The 13,853-nt window shown below is 46.4% G+C and overlaps 1 protein-coding gene across 2 annotated transcripts; it reads right to left on the bottom strand.

Annotated features, from left to right (window-relative positions):
* Positions 1–595: 595 nt before the first annotated feature.
* Positions 596–13,771, bottom strand: HDAC3 (histone deacetylase 3). Of its 2 annotated transcripts, XM_026499063.4 has the most exons (15): positions 13,645–13,771; positions 13,456–13,538; positions 11,963–12,105; positions 8,419–8,500; positions 8,232–8,288; positions 8,055–8,110; positions 7,538–7,671; positions 6,922–7,002; positions 6,474–6,547; positions 6,246–6,310; positions 5,313–5,402; positions 5,130–5,188; positions 4,764–4,843; positions 4,331–4,488; positions 596–1,250 (listed from the first exon to the last, which is right to left on the bottom strand). In XM_026499063.4, the coding sequence occupies exons 1-15, from the start codon at positions 13,697–13,699 to the stop codon at positions 1,181–1,183; spliced, it is 1,287 nt and encodes a 428-aa protein (XP_026354848.1). In that variant the 5' UTR covers positions 13,700–13,771; the 3' UTR covers positions 596–1,180. The 2 variants fall into 2 exon arrangements, with proteins under 2 accessions (XP_026354848.1, XP_026354849.1); XM_026499064.4 differs by lacking the exon at positions 13,645–13,771 and having other exon boundaries at positions 13,424–13,523.
* Between the last annotated feature and the right edge of the window lie 82 nt (positions 13,772–13,853).

Consider the following 13,853-nt stretch of genomic DNA (forward strand, 5'->3'; position numbering starts at 1 on the left):
AAACTCAGTTTGTCCAAAACAGTTCAAAAACTACTTACTTTCTAAGCTAGAGTACTGACAGACAGGATCAAAGCATGAAAGGAGTAATCCATCTATCACTCTTCCTTCTCATACCACTGTCTACCTCTGCTTAACATTTATCTCACTCCTTACCGGATTGTAGACTGCTCCAGGAGCAGGTCCACATTTGTGGCTACTATAGTATTTACCACCACTCTTCACGTAGACATTAAGATAATGAGCAACTACTTATGTCGGATACTGTGCTAAGCACTTGACATGTTTTATCCCAGTGTACCTTCACCAACTAGAATCACACCATTTCAAGCACCCAGTTTCAAAAACCTAACTCATCTTCTACTCCCTCTCTTAAGCCAGTCATCTGCCCAGGTTTGTGTAAATGGTAACTAGAATGCTCTATTAACTCCTTATATACAAGTAACGCAATCCATGTAGAATGCATACACAGGGCCTAACATAAGTGCTGAATGAATGTTAACTATGATTTTTATTATATACATCACCCTCCTTCCTTCTCCCTTCATATACAGTCAGCTAGCAAGAATTAAGAATATTCCCAGGAAGGCAAAAGGTACAAAAAATACCAACTTGGTTTATTGGATAAAAACAGTGGTAAAATGGACATAAAGCCAAAAGTTAGAACAGAACATTTTTTACATCCTCCCCGGACTCAAAACTGTACTTCCCATCATCTGGGCTTAAGGTGTTAGGGAGCCAGAGCCCCCTAAAATCCCTCACTCTTCACCTGCACTGGAAACAAGGACTGCAGTAGGAGAACCCGGGAAAGGAGAAAGTCAGAGGCAACATCAGCCCTGTCTACACCTTCATCCCTAAAAGTCTCTGGGTTGGATGGAAGCAGGGAAGGAGTAATGGGGCCAAAGTGGCTGGGACCAGCCTCTAGGGCCCACTGCTCAAGATGCCCTAGAGGACATTATCCTTGTCCCCGTCCAATCCCTAGTAAGTACCATTGTCAGGCCTTGGGAAGAGGAGGAAAGGGGCTAGTTGGTTCAAAAACCAGATGTGGTCTCCAAACCCTCTTCCAGCATTGGTAAAAGCCCAGGAAGTTGACTGTCCAGGGCTAGGGGCGTCACACCTCTTCCCTCCCGCCCAAACAAGAGGTAAAAAGGAATTCCTTGGGACAGAGCAAGCCTAGCTGCTCTTAAATCTCCACGTCGCTTTCCTTGTCATTGTCATGGTCTCCATCATAGAACTCGTTGGGTGCCTCTGGCCTGCAAAGCAAGGGAGACAAATCAGGGTCCTATTCTCCAAGTTCTCATCTTTTTCCACACAGCTACCCTCTCTGGAACCACTTCTTAGGCCCTTTTTGTCGAGGAACCACTCCTCACCTGTTGGCAGATACTGGTCGCTATCCATCCCATCCATTCATGCAATCAACATTCATGGAGAGACCCTCTGTGCCACCCACCATCATAAGCGATACGGTACAGAGTAAGCTGGATAAAATTTCTGCCTATCCTCAAAAAACTTACCAAATAAAAAGACTGACAACAACTAACAAAGTAAATAAATAGGGGCGCCTGGGTGGCACAACGGTTAAGCGTCTGCCTTCGGCTCAGGGCGTGATCCTGGCGTTATGGGATCAAGCCCCACATCAGGCTCCTCCGCTATGAGCCTGCTTCTTCTTCTCCCACCCCCCCTGCTTGTGTTCCCTCTCTCGCTGGCTGTCTCTGTCTCTGTCTCTGTTGAATAAATAAATAAAATCTTTAAAAAAAAAAAAAGTAAATAAATAAAGATAATTTTCCATGGTGGAAAGTGCTCTGACACAATGAAATAAAGGGAAGTGACCGAGAGTGAAGGGAGGAAAAGGGTAAATTTCAGGCAGAATTATTAGAGACAGCTGTTCTAGGAAGGTAAAACTTCAAGTCTGAGAAGGGGCTGGCCAGGCAGAGATCTCAGGAAGCCCGTTCCAAGCTGCAAGAAAGCCAAATACAGAGTTATCAGGTGGACGGAGACTGATGAATTCCAGCAAGAGCACAGAGGCCAGGATGGCAAGGAGCAGCGTGCAGGGAGGGGAGTAGTTACAGATGAGACTATGGACGTAAGTAAGCACCAGCACACCTTTTAAAGCCATGTCAGAGAATGGGGTTTTGTTCTAAGAGCAAAGGAAAAGAGAGTTGTAAGTGGGGGAGTGAGTCAAGGGATGTAAAAGCAACACAGGGCCCAGTAAGTACTCAATACTGTTTTCTTTTTGGAAAACTTCTCTGGGAGAACACAAAACTGAAAACTGAATTCCCATGCCCACATCTAATAACTAAGAAAGAAGGGAGAAAGTCATCAAAGAGAAGCTGGGGAACAAAGTCAGGAAAGGCCCTATCTGCCTGGTAAGCAATGTCTCAGTTACCTCTCAGTGCCTAAGGTGTGGAGGTGTGGAGTTAGAGACTCAGATTTGACTCTCAGCCCTGATATTTAACTAGCCATATGATCTCTGGCAAGTTACTTAACTTCTCTGAGCCTTAGATTCTTCCTCTGGTAATTTAAGGTCAACAGCCACCTCTCAGAGTTGTCTGAAGACAGCAGAATGATGACATGATGATACGTACATTTTAATATAAAGCATTTAGTATTGAATCTGGTTTTAACAAACCCACAAAGAGTTGTAACTCCTATTATTATTGCTCTGCAAATGATATGCAAGTTGGAGCTATAGGCATCAAAGAACAGGAACTTGGTGGGTGGTCTGACAGTGAGGGAGAGCTTAGGGCAGGAAGAGGCCTGAGGCTTCTGCTGGCTGTTGAGAGGGGGTGGTATTGTACAGACACTAGGCCCAATTACCAGCCTAGAACCAGAAGAAAAAGCCAAACTTTGCCAAAAGGAGTAACTTAAAACAGGTTTTTAAGAAAATCAATTTCTAGAAGTTAAGCTTCAGAGATCTGGAGAAGTTGACAAGGAGATGAGATGTTAAAAAGGAGTCCTTAGACCAGATGCTCAGATACTTCCTCGACCAGGAGTGGGACTAAGGGGGTGTTCATGGAGGAGAAGGAATGGACTGGTCCTGAAGGTCCAAGCAGTAAAGTTCAGGTCTAAAGGAGAGATGTGGACTAATACAGAGAAGCAGATTCTGGAAGGGTCTGCGGAGACCATCTGACTCTGCAGCAGAGTCAGCTCAAACCTCTAACACTGCGTGGGAGGTGCAAGTGTCCAGCTGTGGTTATCCCTCAGCCACGTAAGGATATCTGTTTTCCATTAAGTGCATCTGTTTCTCCACTTCTGTGTTCTGCTGTCTTTTCCCTTCATTTTTCAGAAAAGCCTATTCTGGGATTAAAAAAACAAAACAAAACACTTCTATCCTAATCTCTTTTTTTCCTAATTCAATGCATCTGTAAATATTTTAGTATGTGTCTCAGAAAAACAAAGATTAAAAAAAAAATAACCATAATGTAATTATTATATCTGAAAAAGTGAACAGAGGAAAGAAATCAAAGGGCCTTAGCGGGCAGTATGTGAGCAATGACCTGCACAGCTCTGAACCTGGAAGGAGCAAGTAAAATGCTGGAAAGATTATAAACTGTTACAGATTGTTTGGAAGGCAATCTGGCAGCAGATACAAAAAATTTTAGTGCACGCATCTTTTGACCTAAGCAGAAACAATTCTGGGAAACTAACCCACTCAAACAAGCATGCAAAGACATATATATATATGGAAGGGGGTTCAGGGCCACATTCTTTGTAATGGTGAAGAAATGGGAACTATAAACGCCATCAATGGTACTTGGTTAAATTATGCTACATCCACACAATGGAATATTATACAGCTGATAAAATAATGAGGCAGATCTATATATAATCACATGGAAAGATACACTGTTTTGTTAAAAAAAAAAAAAAAAAAAGAACCAGTTGTAAATTGTAGAGCAACCTGTATAGAAATGATCCAACTTGCATTTAAAAAAAAAGACGCACAAACTCTTACGAATGAGTGTGTATGTGCATTTATGTTCATATATGTATGCTCAATAGCATACTTAAAACCTATCTTAAAAAGTCTATTTGAAAAGATATAAAGTCAAACTATTAACAGTGGTTACTTTGTGGAACTGGTCTGGGATTGTGTGAATGCAAGCTTAACATATTTAGGTGCTGTTCAAAATTTTGACAATAAATACGTTACTTATTGATGGCACACACACACATACAGAAAGAGTAGGGAATTACAACAGACCAAAGAGAAGACATACCAAAGGAAGTAAGCCAGGGACAATTAAGCTAATGCCTTCCAATTTACTTTTTCCCTCTTAACTTCCCCGACAAGCCTGCTGGAAGCCCCTGCTCTCAAGTCGCTGCCCCAGACCTGCTATAGTTCTCCTCAGGACCCCTCTCCTCTGCATCAGCCTCATCAGTCCTGTCGTAGGTCAGGAGGTCTGCAGGCACATCATGAATCTGGACACTGGGTGCATGGTTCAGCATCTTCAGGTTTTCAAAGATTGTCTGGCGGATCTGGTCCAAATACTGGTTGGGGATTTGGAATACAGAGCGAGTAATTCCCAGAGCATCCACCCTTCTAGCTGCCTTCCACCCCTACTCCTCGTTCTAATCCCCCTACCTGACAACTGTCCCTCCCAACCCTGACTGCCTCCCTCTACTTTAACCTGGGCTGCCTCCTCGCTGATAACAGTGAGAGTGATAGCTGAGAACTTTTTCCCTCTGATTTCTCTAATTTCCCACATCCTGGACATCCCCTAGGCCCTCCCCACCCTTGCGTTCAACTTCTCCAAGCTGCCGACCTGGCGTGAGTTCTGATTCTCGATGCGGGTGCTGACATCTGGATGCAGCGTGAAGTCTGGGGCAAAGTACTCGAAGTATTCTAAGTGGGGAAAGGGAGATTAGAAGAGAAGGCATGGGTCAGAGACAGGCAGGTCCCAAGATTTCCCACCTATTTCCTTCCCATCCAAAACCCCTGCATAATAGCTGTCTAATCTTTTCCCTGCTCTGAACTCAGCGATTTAGTCTGCAGAGCTCCTAGAGTGCCAAATTTCCCATCTGTAATAAAAAAAAAATTTTTTTTAATTCCCATCTGCCTTCAAATCAGGCCACCCTGGGGTCTTCTGAGAATGCCTCCTGCTGTGACAGTATCAGGGAGTGGGCCTTACCGCTATAGGGAAGCTCCTCACTGATGGCTTCTTCTACCAGCAGTGATGTTTCATATGTCCTGAAACCAAACGGCGGAGTGGGCTAGGCTGAGCAAGTGGGCTTAAGGCCATCTCTCAGGGAGCCCCCACCTCACCAATTCACACTGGATAAGAGGGAAAAGGAAAATCAGGGAGCATGCTCACCAGCATCGCGCAACATTTCGGACAGTATAGCCACCACCACCTAGCACCAGTAGAGGGATATTGAAGCTCTTGACATATTCGACGCATTCCCTGTTAAAAGGAACCAGAGGAATGGCTGGAGGAAGTAATCAAACACCAAAGTATTCGTCTCTAGGTATTGCCTGGAAAGGGCACAAGGGAACTAGAAAAGGTTCCATACCTTGATCTAGGTGGTGAAATTCACTGAGTTATACCCCTGAGATATGTGTACTTTATTGTCTATGTGCTGTGTCTCAGTAAAAATTGAAACATAAAGGGCATTCCCACCTCTCTCTGGTTCAACACCCATCCTGGCACCTCATCTATTAATCAACTATTTTCATCAAAGCAGCAGCAAGTGCTGTCAGTTCCAGCCTCCACAACACAACTCCAATCACCTACTTCTCATTGGCCATCTCCTCCACCTAAGCTGAGGCACCACATCTGCCGTCTGGACAACACCGATAGCTTCCTAACTGGCCTTCCCACTTCCACTCCTGTCCCCACCCCCACCCCAAACCTTCCTCCATTCAGCAGTCAGAGCAGTCGCTTTAAAACATCAACTGGACCATGTTACTTCCCAATCTTCCAGCAGTTTCCCATCATATTTGAAATACAATCCAGACTTCTCACCAGGGTCTAATGGCTCTGCACTACCTCACCACTGCCAACTTCTTAGGTCTCATGTCAAACCACCTCCTTGCTTGCTCCCTATGTTCTTACCTCACCACTTTGACTTCATCTCCTGGCTGGCTACACCTGCTCTTCCCTGTCTCAGTGCCTCTGCATGGGCCCTTCTCACTGCTTGGGAGTGGCTCTCTATTCTTCCTATGGCCCATTCCCCAACTAGCCCCCTGCATGAACTGAGGCCCAAAGCCACTTGAAAACCTGGGGGCAGAGGAGAGCAGGTCTCACCCATGTCCTCGAATGCTGAGGTTGAAGCAGCCCAAACGATCACATCCCAGGGAGTCAGCTCCACACTGCAAAAAGCAAAACCCCAGGCAGCTGCGGTGAGATAACTGATCAGAACGCCCCAGATGTCCTTCACTTCCATTCCCTGACAAATGCAGGGGCTATCCTCCTCCCTGCTCTCTTCCCCTAAGCCCAGGCAGAGCCCTCTTGAGGAGGCACTGGCAGTATTACCTGGAGCACAATGCATGTGGGTTGGTAGAAGTCCACCACCTGGTTGATAACCGGCTGGAAAAGGTGCTTGTAACCTGGGAGAGGGCCAAAGATGGGCACCTGGCACCCCAAGGGGATGGGGAGACAGGGAACAAAAGGAAAGAAGGGATTGAGAGAGCATGTAGCCCAGGAAAAGGGGCAACCCAAAGAACCAAATCATTGGTTCTGAACTTCTGGATGGGGTCCCAGACCACGTGGAGTGACTGATGAAAGCTAATAGCCCTTTTCCCAGAAAAATGCACATACACATAATATGTTGCATACAATTTCCGGGGGGTTCATGGTCCCTCTGAAGGCCATTCATCCTTAAGGACACCTGGCCCAACAGTAGACAATACCAGGCAGAAGAGGTTAATTCAAGGAGAGGAAGAAGCGGCCTAGTAAGCAGGGAAATGACCTCAATACTTACTCTGGTCATCGATGCCATCCCGCAAGGGCACATTGAGACAGTAGTAGCGGCCACTCTCTGCTCCAACTTCATACATATCCCCTATAGGCAAACGGAGCATGGGGGGTAGGAGCTATACACGGGGGCACCCACAGCCCAGCTGCTGCAACTTCAATCCGTACACTGAGGGTCTCTCACTACATCTATGTGCCTCCACCACACACTCCCTAGAGACACTTAGTCTCTTGTGGCTTGCATTCATTCAACAAATAATTTTTGAGGGCTTACTATGAGCCAACCTGTGCACTAGGCACTGGGGATATAGCAACAGAGAGAACTAATGAAATGAATGAAATCCCACCAAGCTTATATTCCTTGGGGGGGGGGACGGACATGATGAGGGAGACAATAAACAAACGAAACACCGCAATAAATACAAAGAACAGTGAGTGCTCTGACAGAAGCAAGCACAGTGACATGACAGAGTAATGGGGAAGGAGGGATGACTTTAACTGTGGTGGTCAGGACAGACCTCTCTGAGAAGAAGCCTCCTGAGCCAAGATCTGAAGGCTGAGCAGGACGCTGTCACAGTAAAGAGCTGAGGGTATGAAGAGAATGATTATCCCTATTCCCATACCTGTGCCAGGAAAGAAGTAGTTTCCATATTTGTGGAAGGAGACTGTCATCACCCGGTCAGTGAGGTAGAAGGCTTCCTGAACTCCATCACCATGGTGAATGTCGATATCAATGTAGAGCACCCGAGGGTGGTACCTGTGATGAGAGCCAAGCCAGGGTCTGAGGTAGAGGGGAACCCCAGCACGAAAACCCCCAACCCACTCCCCCAAAACAAGGTTTGGAATTATGGGTCTACTTGAGCCCAGGTCATCTGAAACCTAATACCAGCAGTTCCCTACAGGCAACCCTGGGACTCCAGCCTGGAGGCAGGGACAGGAGAGGGATGTGCAAAGAAGACTGAAATGGGAGCACGCAGCAGGGAGTGTGCAGCAGAGCACGGAAGAGGTAGTCTGACTAAAGCAGGAAGAACTGTGGAGAAGCTAGTGGGGGTGGAGGAGCAGGTCAGGGCCAGCACAGTGTGAGATACCTCCTCAGCCACGGGCCTCATAAGTCCCTCCATCTCCTCCCAGGCTACTTACTTGAGCAGCTCCAGGATGCCAATCACAATGTCATTGACATAGCAGAAGCCAGAGGCCTATGGTGAGACAGTGGTCTTACAAAGACAGTAACGATCCCTCTACCCAGCTGCCCCCTGGTGTCATCCTGACCACCTACACTAGGGCAGTCGTTGTCTCCCCCATCACCTCCTCACTCACCTCAAACTTCTTGGCATGGTGCAGGCCACCAGCCCAGTTAATGGCAATATCACAGATCTGAAAAACAAACACCCAACTCACAGTCCTCCCTGCCCACCCCCAAAGCTGGAAGCTCAGGGTCAGGGTTAAGGCCTTCAGTTAGAAGGACCCACAGCAAAGGGAGAACAGGACTCAGGGCCATGGTCACCTTATTGTTCAGCTGGGTTGCTCCTTGCAGAGATGCGCCTGTATAACGGGAACAGAACTCAAAGAGCCCGGGAAACACTGGGCTGCAGGGAAGAGAAGCGAGTCAGAACACTTTACCTCTGGGGAGGTACCTTCCTACACTTCTCCCGACTCCAAACCCTCTAACCTCCATTCTTCAATAAACTTCTCCCGGCCCCTATACACCTAAGTTAATTGCCAATTTATTCAACAAATATTTTGGACTGTGTACCAAGCCCTCTGTAAGGCACTGGATGGGAAGTAAAAAAGCATTTAACTCTGTCAGGGAGTTTGTATCCTGGCTGCAGAGAAAAGCAGGCAGCTTCTAGGTACTTAAGCATACATGTCAAAAAAGAAATAATTTGAGAGGAAACATGAACTTTGTTTCTCTTTAAAGATTCTTTTATGCATTTCATATTTTAACACAATGTTCAATAACATTCTTTAAGAGTCACACAGTTTTGGAGCACCAGGGTGGCTCAGTCGGTTAAGCATCTGCCTTCGGCTCAGGTCATGATCCCAGGATCCTGGGAATGAGTCCCACATCAGGCTCCTTGCTCAGCAGGGAGCCTGCTTCACCCTCTCCCTCTGCTGCTGCTCCCCCTGCTTGTGCTCTCTCATTCTCTCTCTGTCAAATAAATAAAATCTTAAAAAAAAAAAAAAAGTCAAGCTTGAACCTAGGTAGTCTGGCTCTAGAATCTGGGCTCTTAAATCATGCTACCATCTTCTAGTACCATGCTTCCCAGTACCTGACACAGAGCAGGCATTACTTAAGTTTTACAGATTATTAGTAACAGTAGTAGATTAGTATCATTGCTTTGAAACCCAAAGATAAATACCAGAAGAAATAGCTAAAGGAGCTGAAAGTGGCTGCCCCTGGGGAGAGGGATTTATGAGTGGGAGGCACAGATCTAGGACTGCTTTTTTTTTTTTTTTCCATTAAAAGCCTTGTAGTATAATTGGGCTTTTTACGTTAGATTAATTTGAAAACAATCAGAAATTAATTAAAAGGGAAAATCCCTGATTCTCATCTGAAATACACAGAAAAGCAAGACTGTAGCTTAAGTCTAACAGCACAACTGATGCAGTGCCAAGGGCTGAGTGGTAGTATTCCCTAACTGCACAGAGCAGTTACAGAGCCCCAGCTGGGGCCTGAGGGCTGACTCTGCATTCCCACACCTGTAAAGTGAGCTCAGAAACAACAGTAGCAGCAATAATAAAACACCAAGAAATCTCCCAAGACAGCATGCAACTAAACACCAAATAACTAGTGCAGTGTGTACAGGACAGACCTCTGCGCCTGGTGTGGTCAAGAAAGGCTTAGTGGTGTGAAGCTTGAAGGTGGTGTGAAGGCCAGGAAGGCCTTGAAGAGGCTGAATGAGGAACAAAGGGCATTCCAGGAAGGCATCCTGTGCAAGCAGGGGTATGGGGATAAGCCTAGGAAGGTGCTCAATGCCAGCCTTCTATCTTCCAGCTCGGAGTCCTTCTATCGGTAAGATCTTTCGGGGAAACAGTGTACTGTTTAAAAACCAGGGCTCTGGATCTGAATCCTGCCACTTCCACTGATCAGTTTTGTAACTCAGGTTAGTTACCTAAATCTCCACAAATTTTGGTTTCCTTATGCCTAAATTAAGGCAAAGGACTATTACATCTCACTGCTGGTATTAGAATGAAGTGGAAGTACAAGTAAACCTCAGCACAACAGAGTAAGCACTCAATAAATAGTAGCTGTTGTAGGAAACTCTATAGGACCAATAGCATGGTTTCTTCAAGAAATAAATTTAAGGTAGAGGGGCGCGTGGATGGCTCTGTTGGTTAAATGTCTGCCTTTGGCTCAGGTCATGATCCTGGGGTCCCAGGATCGAGCCCCACATTGGGGACCCTGCTCAGTGGGGAGTCTGCTTCTCCCTCTCCCTCTGCCCCTCCCTCCGCTTGTACTCTCTCTCTCACCCACTCACTCTCCATCTCTCAAATAAATAAAATCTTAAAAAAAAAAAGGAAGAAATTCAAGGTACAGAAGGAGCCAATAGTTAAAAACCTTAAGAGACGTATCAACCAAATACAATGCATGGACCTTGTTTAGATCCTAAATATATCAACTGCAAGAAAGAAAAAATTAAGAGGCAGTTGGAGAAATCTGAATACTGACTGCAAGTATGATGATATTAAGGAATTACTGTCAATTTTTTAAGTCTGATAATGACAATGTGTGTGTGTGCATGTGTTTTTAAGAGCATCATTTAGAGACACACAATAAAATATTTACAATTATAAAAATGTGACATCTGAGATTTGCTTTAAAATAATCTGGGATGCAGGGGTGCTTGGGTGGCTCAGCTGGTTAAGTGTTGGACTCTTGATTTTGGCTCAGGTCATGATCTCAGGGTCGTGAGATCCACCCAGCATGAAGCCCTATGTCTGCCTAGGTCCCTATTGGGCTCTGAGATGGGCATGGAGCCTGCTTAAGATTCTCTTTTTCTCCCTCTCCCCCTCCCTCCCCACCACCCCACCCCTGCTCGCTTGCCCCACCCCTCCTAAAAACAAACAAACAAAAACAAACAAACAAAAAAAAAAACCCACTAAACTAAAATAATCTGGGATGTAGATGAAGTAAGACTGGCCATTTGCTCCTAAGTGTTACAGGTGGTGATGGATATATGGGAATTCACTGTATTATTCTTTCAGAAATGTCTGAATTTTTCCTAAAACAAAGTCTAAAAATAAATTGAGTAAATGGCAGCTGTTAGGATCAATAAATTTTCATGAACATATATGAAAATGTAAGCAAGGATAATGGCTTATCTTTGTTATCTGTTCCCTTCCCCAGAGGGCCTAACTCTGAGTCGTCTTCATATGACAAAGCTCAGTGTAAACCTCTCTCAATGTAAATCATTCTCTTGCTTTTAGAACACTAATAATTTCCCTCTATTCTAGGGATAAGACCCCCGATTCATAATAAGGCTGTTTAATTTTTAAAGGCCCTGCCCATCTCTTCAGCCTCCACTCAGATCATTTTTCTTTTCATATTCAGTGAATGACCTTTTTTCTGTTCCTCAAATGAGTGACATATCAACCTCTCCCCGACCCTCAGCACATGTTGTCCCTAATTCCCACAACATTCCTGCCCTCACCTCCTAACCTCCCACCTTTCATCTAATTATCTCCTACTCTTTCTTCGGATCTCACCTCAATTTCCATTACTTCTTCTAGCCTCCATTGACGAGCCCACTCCCAACATGGGTAATTCTCCTGGTATACACTCTCACAGTCAGCCACATACCTCTCCTTCACAGGACTTAGCACAACGGTAATATTAAAATTTTGTTGTTATGTCTCATTGCACTGCCAGCACTTAGCATAGGGCCGGGCCTAGAGCAAATGACCAATATTTGTTGAATAAACAAATGAGTAAATGATGATTCACTGGCAAATAGGACCCCCATCGTATGTTCCCACTGCTGCCACAAGACCTCACTCAAGTGTTGTCCTTGAAATGGCTGGCATTAAAAATCCAGTTCTCCCCTCACCAGTCATCACCCACGTTGAAGGCATTAAGGCTCTTGGTGAAGCCTTGCATATTGGTGGGGCTGACTCTCTGCAAGAAGTCGATGTAGTCCTCAGAGTGAAAGCGGCACATGTCATGCTGGGAGGCCTGGTACGGCTTGAAGACCTTGGGATGGAAACATAAGGTGAACCCAGGCGAGATTAGTCCCATTCATTGGGCTGAGACTGGCCACGCTGAACCCAGACCTGTGGACTGTCCAAATCCACACACATCAGCAGTCCCCTCACCCTTCCAATCCTTGTTATTCTATAAAGTAAAAGTCAGTGAAGAAAGGCTCTGATTAGTCAGAGGGGGTACAACGATCAAGTCTCCTAAAGACCAGAGCACCTGCCTTCTCCTTCCCACTTCCAGCCCAACTTTTCCCACCTTCTCAACCTTGAGGCCTTATCCACTCACCCTGCTCCTTGGATCTCCTATTTTTTAATCTTTCCATACTCATCTCCTCCCCCTGGCTTTGATTCCATCCTCTCTCTTCTCTGAATCCTTAATTTTAGAGTTCATTAATATGGGATATATGACAACCATCTAATTAAAACCCCGGGGTGCCAAGGTGCTAAGCCCGAGATTTATTCTCTTTTGGGGGGTTCACACACGTCTTTAGAAATTGGGCAATAACAAAAAGCTTCTCTCCCCAGAAGATGCACACAGGTACATACCAGCAAACAATTTCAAGGGATTCATAGATTCATGCACTAACATCACCTCAGTCTTTTCTATAACTAATTCCCTTGTCTTTGCCTCAGCACAAACAGGGGACAACACTCATTCATATTGTTGACTAATTCCCTTTGTGACACATGAGGGCTGAGCTTAACTGTTATAATCGCCTATCACAACTATAAATTCCAAGTTGGGGACTGTCTATCCCCATGTGCCTGCGTATCTGGGAGATGGAGGATTGGGTAGCAATTAAGTAGAACCCTGTGCGGGGTATTCTAAGTTGATAAGGAAATACCCAGGACATCTCCCGCTCTCTTCCACACACACATAGACATTTGCACACAGGGCTGCAGAGTCCTCCCTGGAGCTCTAGCTCCTTGCAGGTGGAGAAAGGTGGCAGAGAAAGGGTGGGAACTGCAGTGCGAACACCTCACATCCAGATAAAGTGATCCAGTCCCTCTCTCCTGAAGCCGCAGCACTGCCCACATCCTAAGATGCTGGGGAGGAAAACACCGTCCCTCTTGAAACCAATCCCACTCCACCCTAACCATAGGCCAGAGGTTGGTCTACCTGAGGTCAAAGGGTGGCCGACCTCAGGTGAAAAAGTAACTCTCATTAAGTCGGTGGATCCACCCACTAACACTCTGCATATGGCGGGTGCTCCTGGCTCCTGCCAGCCACCCTGCCCCCACCCCAAGGGTGGGTCGCACTTGGTGCATTCAGGTCAGCCCACCGATCATAGGGCCACACAACTCTCCCGTACCCTCAATACCCAGCAGCGAAGGCGAGACTCACGATCATCTTCTTATAGAGACCGTAGTGCAGGACCAGACTATGGGTCAATGCCAAGCGATGGGGCTTCATAGGGTGCCCTGCCCCTGGGGTGGGAGAATAGAGTTCGTCAGTTCCCGGCGCTGGAGTTATAGCCCACGTCTCGAAACCTCCGCGTCCCGAAGACCCTCGCGTACAACCTTGTTCCCTCACCGTAGTGGAAGTTGCCCACGTCGGGGTCGTAGAAATAGGCCACGGTCTTGGCCATGGTGCCGGCGGGACCAGGCCCCGCGCCTCCGCCGCCCGCCCGGCCGCCTGCCCCACCTCCGCTCCTACGTGCTGCGTAAGCACGCAGCCTGCCTCTGCGGAACCGGGAAGCCTAGGCCCCGCCTCCCAGACCACGCCCCCTGCGGAGTTCCGCC

Source organism: Ursus arctos, unplaced genomic scaffold, assembly GCF_023065955.2.
Source record: "Ursus arctos isolate Adak ecotype North America unplaced genomic scaffold, UrsArc2.0 scaffold_5, whole genome shotgun sequence".
In the NCBI taxonomy this organism is placed as follows: Eukaryota; Metazoa; Chordata; class Mammalia; order Carnivora; family Ursidae; genus Ursus; species Ursus arctos.

What these genes read in the sequence shown, in the direction of transcription:
- HDAC3 (XM_026499063.4), bottom strand. Translation starts at nt 13,699, where the DNA reads ATGGCCAAGACCGTGGCCTATTTCTACGACCCCGACGTGGGCAACTTC. An exon ending in GGCATCCTGGAGCTGCTCAA is followed by an intron (nt 7,672 to 8,054) that starts GTAAGTAGCCTG and finishes CTCTCATCACAG; the next exon opens with GTACCACCCTCGGGTGCTCT. An exon ending in GGATGGCATCGATGACCAGA is followed by an intron (nt 6,548 to 6,921) that starts GTAAGTATTGAG and finishes GCCCTCTCCCAG; the next exon opens with GTTACAAGCACCTTTTCCAG.